A 13478-nucleotide genomic window follows, 5' to 3' on the forward strand; every position below is an offset into this window, starting at 1 on the left:
CATTCAAGACAGCTCTTGAATCTCATTCATTGAATAGACGGGGCCTGTCACTCCCACTCCTTTTTGTTTCCACAAGGCCAGCAATGTTTTCACCTTTCATTTGAATCACTTTAAAGTCAGTTCCAGCTATACTTTTTTTTTCTCTGAACAAAACATTTTATGCTGTCGATCTTTTGAAATATTGTTGCCATGGAAACAGCCTGGAACAAGTCCATTCTTGGCAATTAGTAAAATGGATTTTGATATTTGTAGCAAATTAGGCTTGGGATGGAGATGATGGACCATAGTTTCTGAAATTTGTGAAGTTGCTTTGAAGATAACTTGTTTGATTTTTCTTGCATCTCTTGCAGAATAATCATCACAAGCAATTATACATGAAAGATTGTAAAATGTTTTTCTTCTTGCAGTATTCCTGGAAGTTGGTGCACCCCACTGATAAATACTCCAACAAAGAATGCCCAGACAATGCTGAGGAGTATGAGCGTGCCACCAGATACAACTACACCTGCGAGGAGAAATTTGCTCTGGTGGAGGTCAGTACAGCTCAGCTGTGTAGCATTGTAATCATAAACACAAAATAAAAATAAGATTTTAAAAGTCATTGCTGCACATGACCTCCACTGAAAATATTTTTTTTTGATTGTTGAACAACAATTTATTCAGGTTTTGTATTCATTAACTATACATTTGAATTAATTTGAATAATTATATAATTAAATAAATTTCAATTTGTATAATTATTTATTATTTTATTTTACTTTATTTTTTACATTATTTAATTTTATTATTTATTAGAATGACTAAAATTTCGTATTAAACTCTATGCGTGCCTGTATTTTGAATCAATCCTTCTCTGAATGAACTCACTGAATCAAATCAGTGAATGAATTAACATTGATTTTTGATTACAAATCTTTTGTTAGTTTAATGTTCATAAAATGTAATTTAGTGTCATTAACTGTGACTGATTGTGTAGCATGTCTGCAGTGAACTCATAAGAGTTTGTGTCTGTGTTCTGGATGTGCTTCTGTCTACATGTGTTTAGGTCATCGCCATGATAAAGGGACTGCAGGTTCTGATGGGCCGTATGGAGAGCGTGTTCAACCACGCCATCCGTCACACCATCTACGCAGCTCTGCAAGACTTTGCCCAGGTGACGCTCAGAGAACCGCTGCGTCAGGCCATCAAGAGAAAGAAGAATGTCATCCAGAGGTACAACAGAGCACCAATCTGAATGATCTTTCTTTCTTACAGCTCTAGTTGTTTAAGTCCGTTTTGGCTGACTGTGACCTTGTTGCAGCGTCCTCCAGGCCATCCGTAAGACCATCTGTGATTGGGAGACTGGCAGAGAGCCACATAATGACCCAGCACTGCGGGGAGAGAAGGACCCTAAAGGAGGATTTGATATCAAAGTTCCTCGTCGTGCCGTAGGACCCTCCAGCACTCAGGTATGCAACTCTATAATTATCAATACAAAGACAGTGTAGTAACCCAATTGTACATACAGAACATGTATGACAGTAACAAACCTCCAAACTCAGTTACCTTCAAATGTCTGTAGTTATGATTTGCTTTCTGAATGCAGCGACACGTTATGTTTCACTTTTCATTTTCACCTTATACAACTCTTTACCTGAAATACTGCTATACGCTTTTTCTACTTGTTACACACACACACACACACACACACACATAGCTCCTCCAGTGTCATTCAGAAGAGCTTGTAATCTTCCACTCGCTTCTGCTGCAGATGTTGCATGAAGCACGGTTGATCCGGTGTGCCGTGGAAGGGTGTCGTATTGAATGTCATTAGCGCCTTGGGGATTTGAGCTGTAATGGGTGCTGCCTCTCAATGTGATCTCAGTGCTTTGCTGCTGGAATTTTTTAGAGATTAATACATGTCAGTTTAATTTGATAAAGTATGTGTTGAGGACTGTTCCCATGCCATGGTTATTTTTTTACATTTTAATTATTTACTCAATGTTTTTGTGTTAGTGTGGATTGATTTCAAGCTTTTCTGCCATTGCCTTGAGCTCTGTATGATTATAATTGAATTTCGCCATGAGGTTTCTGTCAAGAAGCTCACGGCTCTGAACTAGGGTTGCATGCATTGATGCCTAAAATGATACAGACAGAATTTGATCCATTTATGTCTGATGTTTTTCAAACAGGGGGACAAAAGGGAGAGATTTTTTTTCTTTTGTATATTCCACATTTCATTAATGTAATAAAGATAAAAGAAAATAATTTGTTCAAGACAATTTGACCTAAACAATGATTGAGAAACGTAGCCTCTCAGTATTTGAATAGAGTGCCAAACGGACACACATACACACAATTCCAGATGGAATCCAAGGGGAGAGATACAAACGAGCACTTTGATCTGTCTGACATCTCCAGGGAAGCTTTGACACTTGTGCCCTCCATCAGGACATCATTACACTCAAACCAGAATGCAAAAGAGGTCCTTCCACCAGTGGCAAGATGACCAGAGCAGAATCTGTCTGTCGAGCGGTGGATAAATGTGCATGTGTGAAGAGTAAAGAAGTCCAACTTTGCACTGCCTTTCATCTGCTTCCTCTTTCTGTTTCTCTGTGTAGCTGTATATGGTCAGGACGATGCTGGAGTCTCTGGTAGCTGATAAGAGCGGCTCAAAGAAGACTCTGCGCAGTAGTTTGGAGGGTCCTACCATCCTGGACATTGAGAAGTTCCATCGCGAATCATTCTTCTACACTCACCTGCTCAACTTCAGTGGTAAAGAACGGGCTAAATGGCAGTTCACCCTAATCTAGCCACTTGTTACAGCATTCACCATTTTAACAACTGTAAAATGATTACCAACTGTACAGCTGTGCTTTTTGTTATTTAACATTTTTTAATACCATAATGCATCAATACCCATTACTGAGCTTTTCTGTGTCCGCAGAGGCCTGAAAAAGTATGTAGATATTTAAGCTACATTTAAAAATGCATGAATGTCATTCCTTAATTAAAAGGCATTTATTTTAAAGATAAATAGCAAAAATACATGTTCACTCTGTAATGAACAGTAAAAGTATTGAACAATTTTTTTTTAAATAAAGTTAGTTAAATTTTATATTATAAAACAATAGATTATATAAAATTATTTAATGCAAATTGAATATATTTTCAAATTTTATTAGATTATTTAATCCAAATAAATTTACATTTTTTTTTTTATTTTAAAAAAGTACACGTTTATTTGGATTAAATAATCTTTATATATATAAACTATATATACAGTATGAGTGTGTATATATGTATGTATGCATGTATGTATACACATACACAGTGCCCTCCAAAAGTATTCGAACAGTAAAGACAAAATTGCTCTGTTGGCTGTGGAGTCAAGACATTTACAAATATGATTAAAAGATGAATATGAGACAAAACTACAGAATGTCACATTTTATTATTGGGTGATTCAACTCATAGATGTTTTACCAGCTAAGAAGTTCAGCACTTTTAGAGTTTCATCCCTCTATCTGATGTAAGCATAAGTATTGGAACAGTTGCCTCACAGGTCTTTCTAAGTGCTCAACTGTGTCCTGTTGCATTGATTCTTCAGATATTAAAAGCAGGGAATGTGTCGTATCAGTTATATCCATTACTTCTGCATTCTGAATCCTGCAATCGATGATGACACACACAAACCAGGATGAAGATGAGGGAGCTGACTTTGAGAGAAAAGCAAGCAATTTGGATGCTAAAAGAAAAGAGGAAGTCAATTAGAGCTCTAGCAAAAACAAAGGGCACGGAGTAATCATGAGTTTGGAAACCACCAGCAACCAACAACGACCTGATCGGCTGAGAAAACAACAGTAGTTGATGACAGACAAATCATAAAAGCTGTGAAAATGAATCCTAAAAGACGTCTGTAAAATCACCAACAACTTCCAGAAAGCTGGGGTGATGCTGACAATCTACTGTCCTCAGGAGACTTTGACACAGAATTACAGATGCTACATAGCAAGATGCAAACCTCTGACCAGCACCAAAAATAGAAAGGCAAGATTAGAGTTTGCAAAAAAGCACAAAGGTGAGCCAGAAGAGTTTTGGAACTGTGTTTATGGACCGATGAGACAAAGATGAACCTTTATCTAAGTGATGGGGAAAAAAAATGTGGAGAAAAAAAGGAAACTGCAAATGATCCCAAGTATACAGCCTCATCTGTAAAGCATGGTGGAGGTGGTGTCATGGCATGGGCATGCATGGCTGCCTCTGGAACAGGCCCTCTCAACTTTACGGATGACTTAATGTATGATGACAGTAGCAGAATGAATTTGGAAGGGTACAAAACCATGCCTACCAATATTCAAGACAATGCCACCAGATTCATTGGGAAGTGCTTCATATTGCATCAGGACAAAACACCCTGCCAGTTCAGTCAAGGAATTTATAAGGGCAAAGAAATGGAAAGTCTTAGATTGCCCAAGTCAATCTCCAGATTTAAATCTGATTGAACATGAATTTCACCAGCTGAAGAGGAGAGTAAAGGCAGAAACTCCCCAAAACAAACAACAATTGGAATTGGCTGCATTAAAGGCTGGGGAAAGCATTTCAAAGGATGAGAGCAAGAGTCTGGTGATGTCTATGGGTCACAGACTCACTGCTGTGATTGGGCGCAAGGGATCTGCAACTAAATAACTTTTAATCTTTTATATCTGCCTTATGTTCAACTGTCCCAATACTTATGCTCACATCAATGAGTGAATGAACTCGAAAAGTGCTGTTCTTTTTATTTGGTAAAACATGTGTGTTGAAACGGCTAATAATAAAACATAACATTCTGTAGTTTTGTCTCATATTCATCTTTTAATCATATTTGCAAATGTCTTGACTCCACAGCCAACAGAGCAATTTTGTCTTTACTGTTCCAATACTTTTGGAGGGCACTGTGTATGTATATGTGTATATATATGTTTGTGTGTGTGTGTGTATATATATATATATATATATATATATATATATATATATATATATATATATATATATATATATATATATTAGGGGTGGCACGGTTCGCGGAAAAAAACCGAACCGCACGGTTCTCCACACACGGTTCGGCACGCGCTAGGACCGCGGTTCAACTGAATTCTGACAACGCATGTGGTTTGTTATAAATAACACGTAAAACAAATAGGGTTCGGCTAATGTATGTTTCTGTTAATGGATGCGCATTCTGGCTTCCCAGTACATTATAACAACAGCGATGAGAAAGAAAAGAAAAAAAATAAGTGGACAAATCATTCACTCTTGTTCAATGCGAGTGCCGTGCTGGAATATGAGCATTTATTCCGTCATCACCCGGGTGCTGATAGCGCGCGCACAGGTGAGACCTGAACAGCACACGTTGATATCGGTGTTTAGACTAAAGTCATGTAAGCTTTGCCAGCTCAAATATTTAAGAGCCAGAGGACGCGAGCTCGCGCGCGCAGTGAGAAGATTTGTGCGTGCGCTCATCAGAAGCGCACAAACCTGCGCCTCAGAACGCGCGCAAATATGAAGCTCTCTCTGAAGTATTGTGTTTTAATGGATAAATTCACACAAAATTCTGTCAAAATGCCCGTCTTGGTAAGTATCCTATAGCAGACATAGCCGGCTGGGCGTACAGTATCAGTGCTTTCTCTTAAAGTGACAGTTAATATTAAATAAACAGCAACAACAAAGAAATCACTCACTGCTCTTGATTGAATCGCTTTTGTAACTTTAATAAAGAGTAATCTTTAATTTATACAGTCAAATATGCAATGCTGTTTTACCTTTGATTACTTTAATCGTACTTCAATATCTGTACCTAAAAAACCCCCTGAAAATCACTGATTATTTTATTTGTATCTTTACTCTACTGTATTTTTATTTGTGCTGTTGCTTGTAGTTAAAGGTCTGCTTTTATTTGTGTACACTCACAATGAAAACAAAACAGATTTTATATATATAACATGTAATAATATTTAGCATTTTCACATCAAAATAAAAGAAACTGAGCAAAGTAGATGTCTTTTTTTTCCCTGTTGTACCGAAATTGTATCGAACCGTGACCCCCGAACCGAGGTACGTACCGAACCGTGACATCTGTGTACCGTGCCACCCCTAATATATATATATATATATATATATATATATATATATATATATATATATATATATATATATATATATATATATATTACACACACACACACACACACACACGTATATGTGTATATATATATGTGTGTGTGTATATATGTATGTATGTATATATATATATGTATATATGTATGTATATATATATGTATATATATATATATATGTGTATGTATATATGTGTGTATATATATGTATATGTGTATATGTGTGTGTGTGTGTATATATGTGTATATGTATGTTTGTTTGTTTGTAATCAACAGGGCAGTCTTCCATTTAAAAAATGGTCATTGTATTTGGTTGAATTTGGATGGTGTTAAGAATCCCAGCAGGCACAGGACTTCAGTATAACGTCAGGTTGACGTTGGATATTATGTCGGGCAGATGTTGCATTTTGGCTGAGAATGAAAATCGGTTTGACGTCAGTATTTGACGCCATTTTGACATTGACTTAACTTTTGGATTTTGGTTACACAACTTAAAAACAACAAATAACAATGTAATTTAACGTCGGTATTGGACATCAAATTAACTTTGACATTAGGCTTTGAATTGAGATTGAATTTTGGTTACCCGACATCACAACCGAAATTTTATCAAATATCAATGTCTTATGATTTGTGTGCCTGCTGGGATGTTTTGTCTCTTACACATGTGTGATGTGTTGCAGAGACGCTGCAGCAGTGCTGTGATTTGTCCCAGCTCTGGTTCCGTGAGTTCTTTCTGGAGCTCACAATGGGTCGCCGCATCCAGTTTCCAATTGAGATGTCTGTGCCCTGGATCCTCACCGACCACATCCTGGAGACTAAAGAGGCCTCTATGATGGAGTGAGAACCAAAAATACAATTTATAAAATAAGGATTTGCCATAGTACATGTGCAAAAAAGAATGCTTTTATGAAATATGCTTCTAATTATGTCTGATCTCTTCAGGTATGTGTTGTATTCATTGGATCTGTACAATGACAGCGCACACTACGCTCTCACAAAGTTTAAAAAACAATTCCTTTATGATGAGATTGAAGCTGAGGTAAAAACTCTCTTGACCTTCTACATTAATGCAAAAAAAAAAATTACTGAAGAAATTATTGCATTGCTAATTTCATTTCTTTTACTCAAGTTTAAGTGTTCTTTTAAGTGATTGCACGTCTGGATTTTTCTTCTCTTTCCCCCAGGTAAACCTTTGCTTTGACCAGTTTGTCTACAAACTTGCTGATCAAATTTTCGCCTACTACAAGATTCTTGCCGGAAGGTCTGTTAACTCTGTTTATAGCCTTAGTCAGACCAAATCTGTTTTCAGAAAAAATGTAAACAATTTTCAGTAGTACTGCAAGTTGCAAAAAAGTGTTTTATTTTCAGTCTCCTTCTGGATAAGAGACTAAGAGCTGAATGTAAGAATCAGGGCGCAAATATCTCATGGCCTTCCTCCAATCGTTACGAGACGCTTCTCAAACAGAGACATGTCCAGGTAAGGACTGCTGCTTTTCTGTTTACATTTTCATTACTGTTTATCAATGTTGTTTTTAAGTCCACTCATCCTGTTTTGTCCTTTTCTCTTGCAGCTTCTTGGACGATCGATCGACTTGAACCGTCTGATCACCCAGCGAGTGTCCACGGCGCTGTACAAATCCCTAGAGCTCGCCATCAACCGATTTGAGAGCGAGGACCTCACTTCCATCATGGTGCCTTATCCTTCAAAATCTCTGTTTTTATGGAAATTTGCAGTTTTCATTTTCTCATATGGAGACTCTGAATTTTCTCAGCTTGTTTTAGCTGTGCAAATTTGCTAGATATTTGCCGGTTCAGGATTTTTCAGAAAAAGAGGCCATCCCTCATAGCAAAACTTAAATTCAGTGCTGCAAAAATAATTAGCTTAGTGAATCATTTTATTCATGTTTGCTTCCTGTATGTGTGTGCGCGTTAAGGTATATACATTTGAATAGACATCTGACTGACACGTGCATTCCAAAATGCCATGAAATTGTTCCAAAGCTCATTATCGGTATTCATACAAATTGTTGTTGGAGGTCTTTGTGCGCATCTGAATAGAAATGCATTGTTAAATGTTATTGTTCTGTCAGAAAGTGAGAGGGCGTTTTTTGTTCTAATTGCTCTTCTTTTCTCTGTCATTGAACAGGAGTTGGAGGGATTGTTGGACATAAACCGGATGACCCATAAGCTCCTCAGTAAGTTTTTGACACTGGACAGTATCGACGCCATGTTCCGTGAGGCAAACCACAATGTATCTGCGCCCTATGGCAGAATCACTCTCCATGTCTTCTGGGAACTCAACTATGACTTCTTGCCCAACTACTGCTACAATGGCTCCACGAACAGGTGGGTAGGGAGTACACAAGGTTTATTTAAAAGTTACTTATTTATTTTAAATATAAATAATACTAATGGTTATTTTTTTTTAAAGCCCAGTTTGGCCAGGATGCATTTTAAGACATGTGGAATTTATTTTTCCTGTAATAAATTGGCACATCTGTAAGTGATTGACATGGCAATTCATACAGGATTAAAATCACAGAGAATTAATCCTGGTTATTAATACCTTTTAATATAAAATATAAATATTAAATTAAAAATGAAAATTGTGCAGGCTCTACTAATCTTTAATGATGGGGTTGTGCAATAATATAATTTATAATGCCATACATAGGCAGCATTTTAACACCTATATTAGTGTAGACATGACTTTCAGGCTTCAGCTGATGTAATATGTATTCATTCATCCATATTTCAGTTAAACAGACGTGATTGAGATTAAAAGTCAAATTGCATAGAAAATTTCTTTCATCACTTGTCAGAAAGCCAGATGCATGAGACACTTAAATGAAGATGGAGCATTGCTTTCGTCTTTCATTTTTTAGAGAATGGAAAAGACTGTTATGTTTCAGATACATTTGAGACACAAGCTTTTAAGAAGCATGTAATCTGCAGCAAGTGGAGGCGAATCAGTTACTGTTTTATCATTGAGCGTGTCTACCTTCTGCAGTTGCATCCATCACTTTTTCTTTTTGTCTTTTTTACTATCAAATAGCACAATACAATATTTTTTCTGAGCATAAGGTACAATCTGACCCATATATCAAGATGGCTTCAACATTTCTTGACCTTCATTGGGAAGATAGACATGTCGATGACAAATTTATCATAAAGTTACCCATTAATTATCAAAGTGAACTAATGCACTCAGGGTTCAGCTGTGGTCTCAATACAGCTCATAAATGGTAGAATGATGCTATCACTGAAGGTTACATCTCTATTTCAGGTTTGAGAAACTGAGATGCACTATTGGCTTTAGCATAGCTTACCCCAAATTATTATTTATTTTTGGGATAAAGGATGAATGACTCATTTCAGTCATTGTGTGCTTAATTCTCAGTAGGCTCTCAGAGTGATGGATTGGGTACACAGAACACAGTGGTTCCGCTTCTCACCTGCTCCTGTTGTATTACACTCATACCCGCAAGTCACAAGTGACTTTAACCAGCACACTGAGAACAACACCTAAAAGTTGGTCATGTCACAGTAGATATTTGTAGCTTTTTTGTCATTTTTCCTTAGAAACATGTTCCTTTGAAAGCTGCAGTTTGACTTGTGTGACAAGTTTTTTTCACTGTATTGTTACCTGTGAATAGGACCGGAGTGGACATGCTGAGCACAGCCTTATTATACAGAATTGACAATAACTGGACGACAAATCCAATAATACAGATTTTTTGTTTTAAATATAATTTTCCCCTTTCTTTAGGTTTGTTCGCACTGTGCTGCCGTTTTCACAAGAGTTTCAGAGAGACAAGCCTCCCAATGCCCAGCCACAGTACCTGTATGGCTCAAAGGTGGGTTTGCATGAGTTTAATGTCACACCGACATCTGTTACATCTCCAGAATTAACTGGAGCATTAACTCTCACAAACCATAACATACAGGGAATTTTGTTTTTATTAAGCAAGATAGGTAGGCAAAGTACATTTCATATATGAATAAAATGAATAAAAATAATATAATTAATTCTGATACCAAATGCATTAAAGCAGCACTATGTAACTTTGTCTGTGTTCAAAATGTGCTAAATGTATATAATGTGTGAGTACATCATGAATTCATCTTCCAAACTGCGTTTTTGTCTTATCCCGAATCACTATGGTATATTTGTAATAGGTGCTTATATTTGGACTATTGTAGCCTGGTCAGGTCGTCACCAATGCGGAGTAACACATACCTGCATGAATCGCCATAGACATAAACTTAGAGAAGTGGCTCCGGTTAGAATGTTCTTCCGCCGGATGTGTGCAGTTCAGTTTATTAACCACTAGAGCGCCACAAGTTACATAGTGTTGCTTTAACTCATCTTAACAAATTCAACCATTGTAAAGGCATACCAATAAATAAGCCAAGTGGCCTCCTTCAGTTTTCTTGTTTAATATGTTAGTTATGTTTTCATGGGACATTTAAATGCTAATTTAACCCCATCAGCCCAGTTCGACTGTCAGAGTCTTCTTTCCTCAAAATTGTTTGGATTTTGTAAGCTCTATTGTCCTCATTGTGTAAGTTCTAACAGTTTGAATTTTTGGGGTCAGTGCATTAAAGTAATAATTCGATGTCCTAGTTATTCTAATCTGGGGCCAAATCTCTGTTTATTACTTGGTGTTCAAAGTTCACGACCCTGCCCATTTGCCATTTCTCTGCCGTGCTCGGATCGGAAAGGATTCTCAATCACCGTTGCGTTCTGAGAATCTTCCCCGCCAAAACCGGGCGTGTACAGACTTTTTCTTCCTTCGCTTCCCATGTTCCCACCAATGGGGGTCAGAGCCAGGTGTGGAGGGTTCAGACCTGACTGGCTGCCTCTTTCTGGGTCCCTCTTTGCTGGACACATGGTGTGGAGACATCCCCAAAGCAGAGCCACAGCAATGATCAGCAACAGGATGCTGCTGGCCAGCCAGACGCCCATCGCCAGCTCCCTGCCGTTCTCTCCGAGCTCAGTGCCCTCATCTAGGGTACTGAAGACTTGGCACTGCTCTCTGGTGGAGTTGGCGGACTGTCAGGTGACGCAGAGATGTAAGTGGTCTGTGGACTGAGGTTGCCCAGACTGGTGGACGTCTGGCTCATGGGAACCCTGTCCTCCCGCAGGAAGCTCTTGCGCGTGTAACCCATCAGCAGGCTGTTCCAATTAGGGTGATACATAATGCTGTAGAACGTGTCCATGCAGCCTGGAGATGACGGTCAGCTGACGAATGCCTAGACTAATGCCATCAGGGTTCAGCTGTGATGTTCTGAATGGTGATAGTCATGTTGAGTTTGTTTTTTAGGTTGAAACTCAGGCCCTTATGCACGCACAGTTTGAGGATGTAGGCTGGTGTGAGATGACATGCATTGATTTTGAAGGATCTGGAAGCATGGGGGGGGGGTTCATTTAGATCAATTCTGACCTTAAATGTAGTTTAACAAGGATTTAATAGATTAGTAATGGGCTTCTGGCATAAAAACATGTTTTTAAAGAAATGGAAAACTTCAGTTGATGGTTTCAGAGATTGAGATTGATTTTGAATTGAAGTGCTTTGTCAAAAGGATTTAATCAGAAAACACTGGCTGAGGACAGGTATATTAAAAATACAGCTTTGCTATAAACACTGCAGATGTTTTGAACGTGTTCTGTGCTGTTCCTTTCAGTCTAATTTGTCTTTCATATTGTAGTAATTAACATTGAGAATGGTTTTGTAGGTAACACACAAGGTGGCTTTTTGTAATTTCAGTTTTCTTTTGCATTCAAGTACAATTGCCCTGCTCTATCATGGTGTTAGGGAAAGCAGATTTATCTAGAGGGGAAAAGCACCAGGTTATTGAGTGCAAGAGCAGATTTTTTTTTATTTATACACCTTGATTGCTTCGTATCTATATATTTTTTTTCTCTTCAAAACTAGGTATCTAAAGCAGGATTATGTGAATGAGTTGAAGAGAAATTTCCAATTGACATTACATCCATATGTCTGCTTGCCAAGAAAAAAGTTCTTATATTCTCTCAAGTTATTATAAATGTACAGCATTACAGCCCAATAAATATAATTTTGAGGTTAAATTATAATAGTTATTTATTCAGTCTTCACTGTTTTGAGATATACCATGATCAAACACTGCTGCATGATTATTTTGCATTTTATTTAAATTTTATTTATTTTCTATATTTTTAAGCATGTATTTATTTTTAATATCATCTGCTTTATCTCCTCAAGAATTCTGCTGCTTTGACATTTCTGGATATTTATCTTTTGCTTAAAATGTGTATTAATTTCTTTATAATAGATGCCTTTTTTGACACTCAAGCCCTTGGTTTGTTTGTAGTCCATTAACTCAATCAATAAATCACCACATTGGACTTGTGTGGATGAGTGGAGACCCAATACGCTACACACGCATGCTGTAATTACTCGGCAGTCAGCACCATACGAAAGCTTAAACACTAATCGCTTTGATCTTCTGGAAGCACACTGTCTATAACGATCTGAGAAGTCTGAGGAAAACAGGACGTTTATTCTCTCTCCCTACGGACTTGTTGCTCTTTCCAGTCTTTTTCAAATCTACACAGTTGCTAAAGATTTAGTTGTATTTGTACAGGTAATCTACACCTATTTTTTTCCCATGGGAAAACTGAGATTAAGAGGTAAAGGAGCAAAAATCTTACCGTAAAAGATGAGAAGAGAGTCATACACAGATCGTCTCTCCGTTACAGACTGAATCTCCCTGAAGCGTTCAGAGAGTGTGACCTGTAGCTGTCTGTGTTTGGCATGGCTCAGGTCTCCTGCAGAAAGAGCTCCACTTCCACACCGCTGAACAGAAAAGCTCTTCTGTCTGATTAGAAAAGTAGACAGCAAATAAAGCAGAGAGAGGGAGAGAGAGCACAGTAGGGAGGGGGAGACGACACATCAGTGTTTTGTGTAGAATGCATTTTAAACAGAATTACAGCTGGGAGAGCTTGAACTCCTCTCGTTCATCCTCGATCTCTTATATATCCTTGCTCTCAATCATTGGAAAAACACATGGCATTTTCCTCCCCCACTCTGCTTTCAACTACTCCCTCAGACCGGTGACCTGTCTCCCCTGACTCACTGCCACAACACCTACGGACATATATGCTCATGAATTTGATTAATCATTAAACGGTCAACTTGCAAGTACTGCATTCTTAATAAAAGAATAGAGAGAAGCTTATTTGTTTTGTTACTATTCTAAAGTGTTTTAGACTTTGTCAGCCATTGTTTAAAAACTAATTATTCATATAGTAATATAAAAGTGTACACACACACACAATGCCTTTCAAAAGTG

At 37.7% G+C, this 13478-nt stretch overlaps 1 protein-coding gene and 1 pseudogene across 2 annotated transcripts in view; one reads left to right on the forward strand and one right to left on the reverse strand.

The window, feature by feature from the left end:
• Nucleotides 1–13478, forward strand: part of LOC306844733 (cytoplasmic FMR1-interacting protein 1 homolog) — a 36726-nt gene that overhangs the window by 15770 nt on the left and 7478 nt on the right. The window contains exons 13-23 of the mRNA XM_079377090.1: nt 408–533; nt 1046–1212; nt 1301–1448; nt 2601–2754; nt 6821–6977; nt 7083–7179; nt 7325–7401; nt 7509–7617; nt 7712–7831; nt 8287–8486; nt 9910–9997. Coding sequence (XP_079233216.1) covers nt 408–533; nt 1046–1212; nt 1301–1448; nt 2601–2754; nt 6821–6977; nt 7083–7179; nt 7325–7401; nt 7509–7617; nt 7712–7831; nt 8287–8486; nt 9910–9997 — 1443 coding nt within the window. The remainder of the gene's footprint in view (nt 1–407; nt 534–1045; nt 1213–1300; nt 1449–2600; nt 2755–6820; nt 6978–7082; nt 7180–7324; nt 7402–7508; nt 7618–7711; nt 7832–8286; nt 8487–9909; nt 9998–13478) is intronic.
• On the reverse strand, nt 10702–13283 carry LOC306844754 (fibronectin type III domain-containing protein 9-like; annotated as a pseudogene). Its single transcript has 3 exons — nt 13238–13283; nt 12838–12954; nt 10702–11368 (listed from the first exon to the last, which is right to left on the reverse strand). The product of its transcript is annotated as a fibronectin type III domain-containing protein 9-like (transcript).

This window comes from Barbus barbus, assembly GCF_936440315.1.
Source record: "Barbus barbus genome assembly, chromosome: 25".
NCBI classification, from domain to species: domain Eukaryota; kingdom Metazoa; phylum Chordata; class Actinopteri; order Cypriniformes; family Cyprinidae; genus Barbus; species Barbus barbus.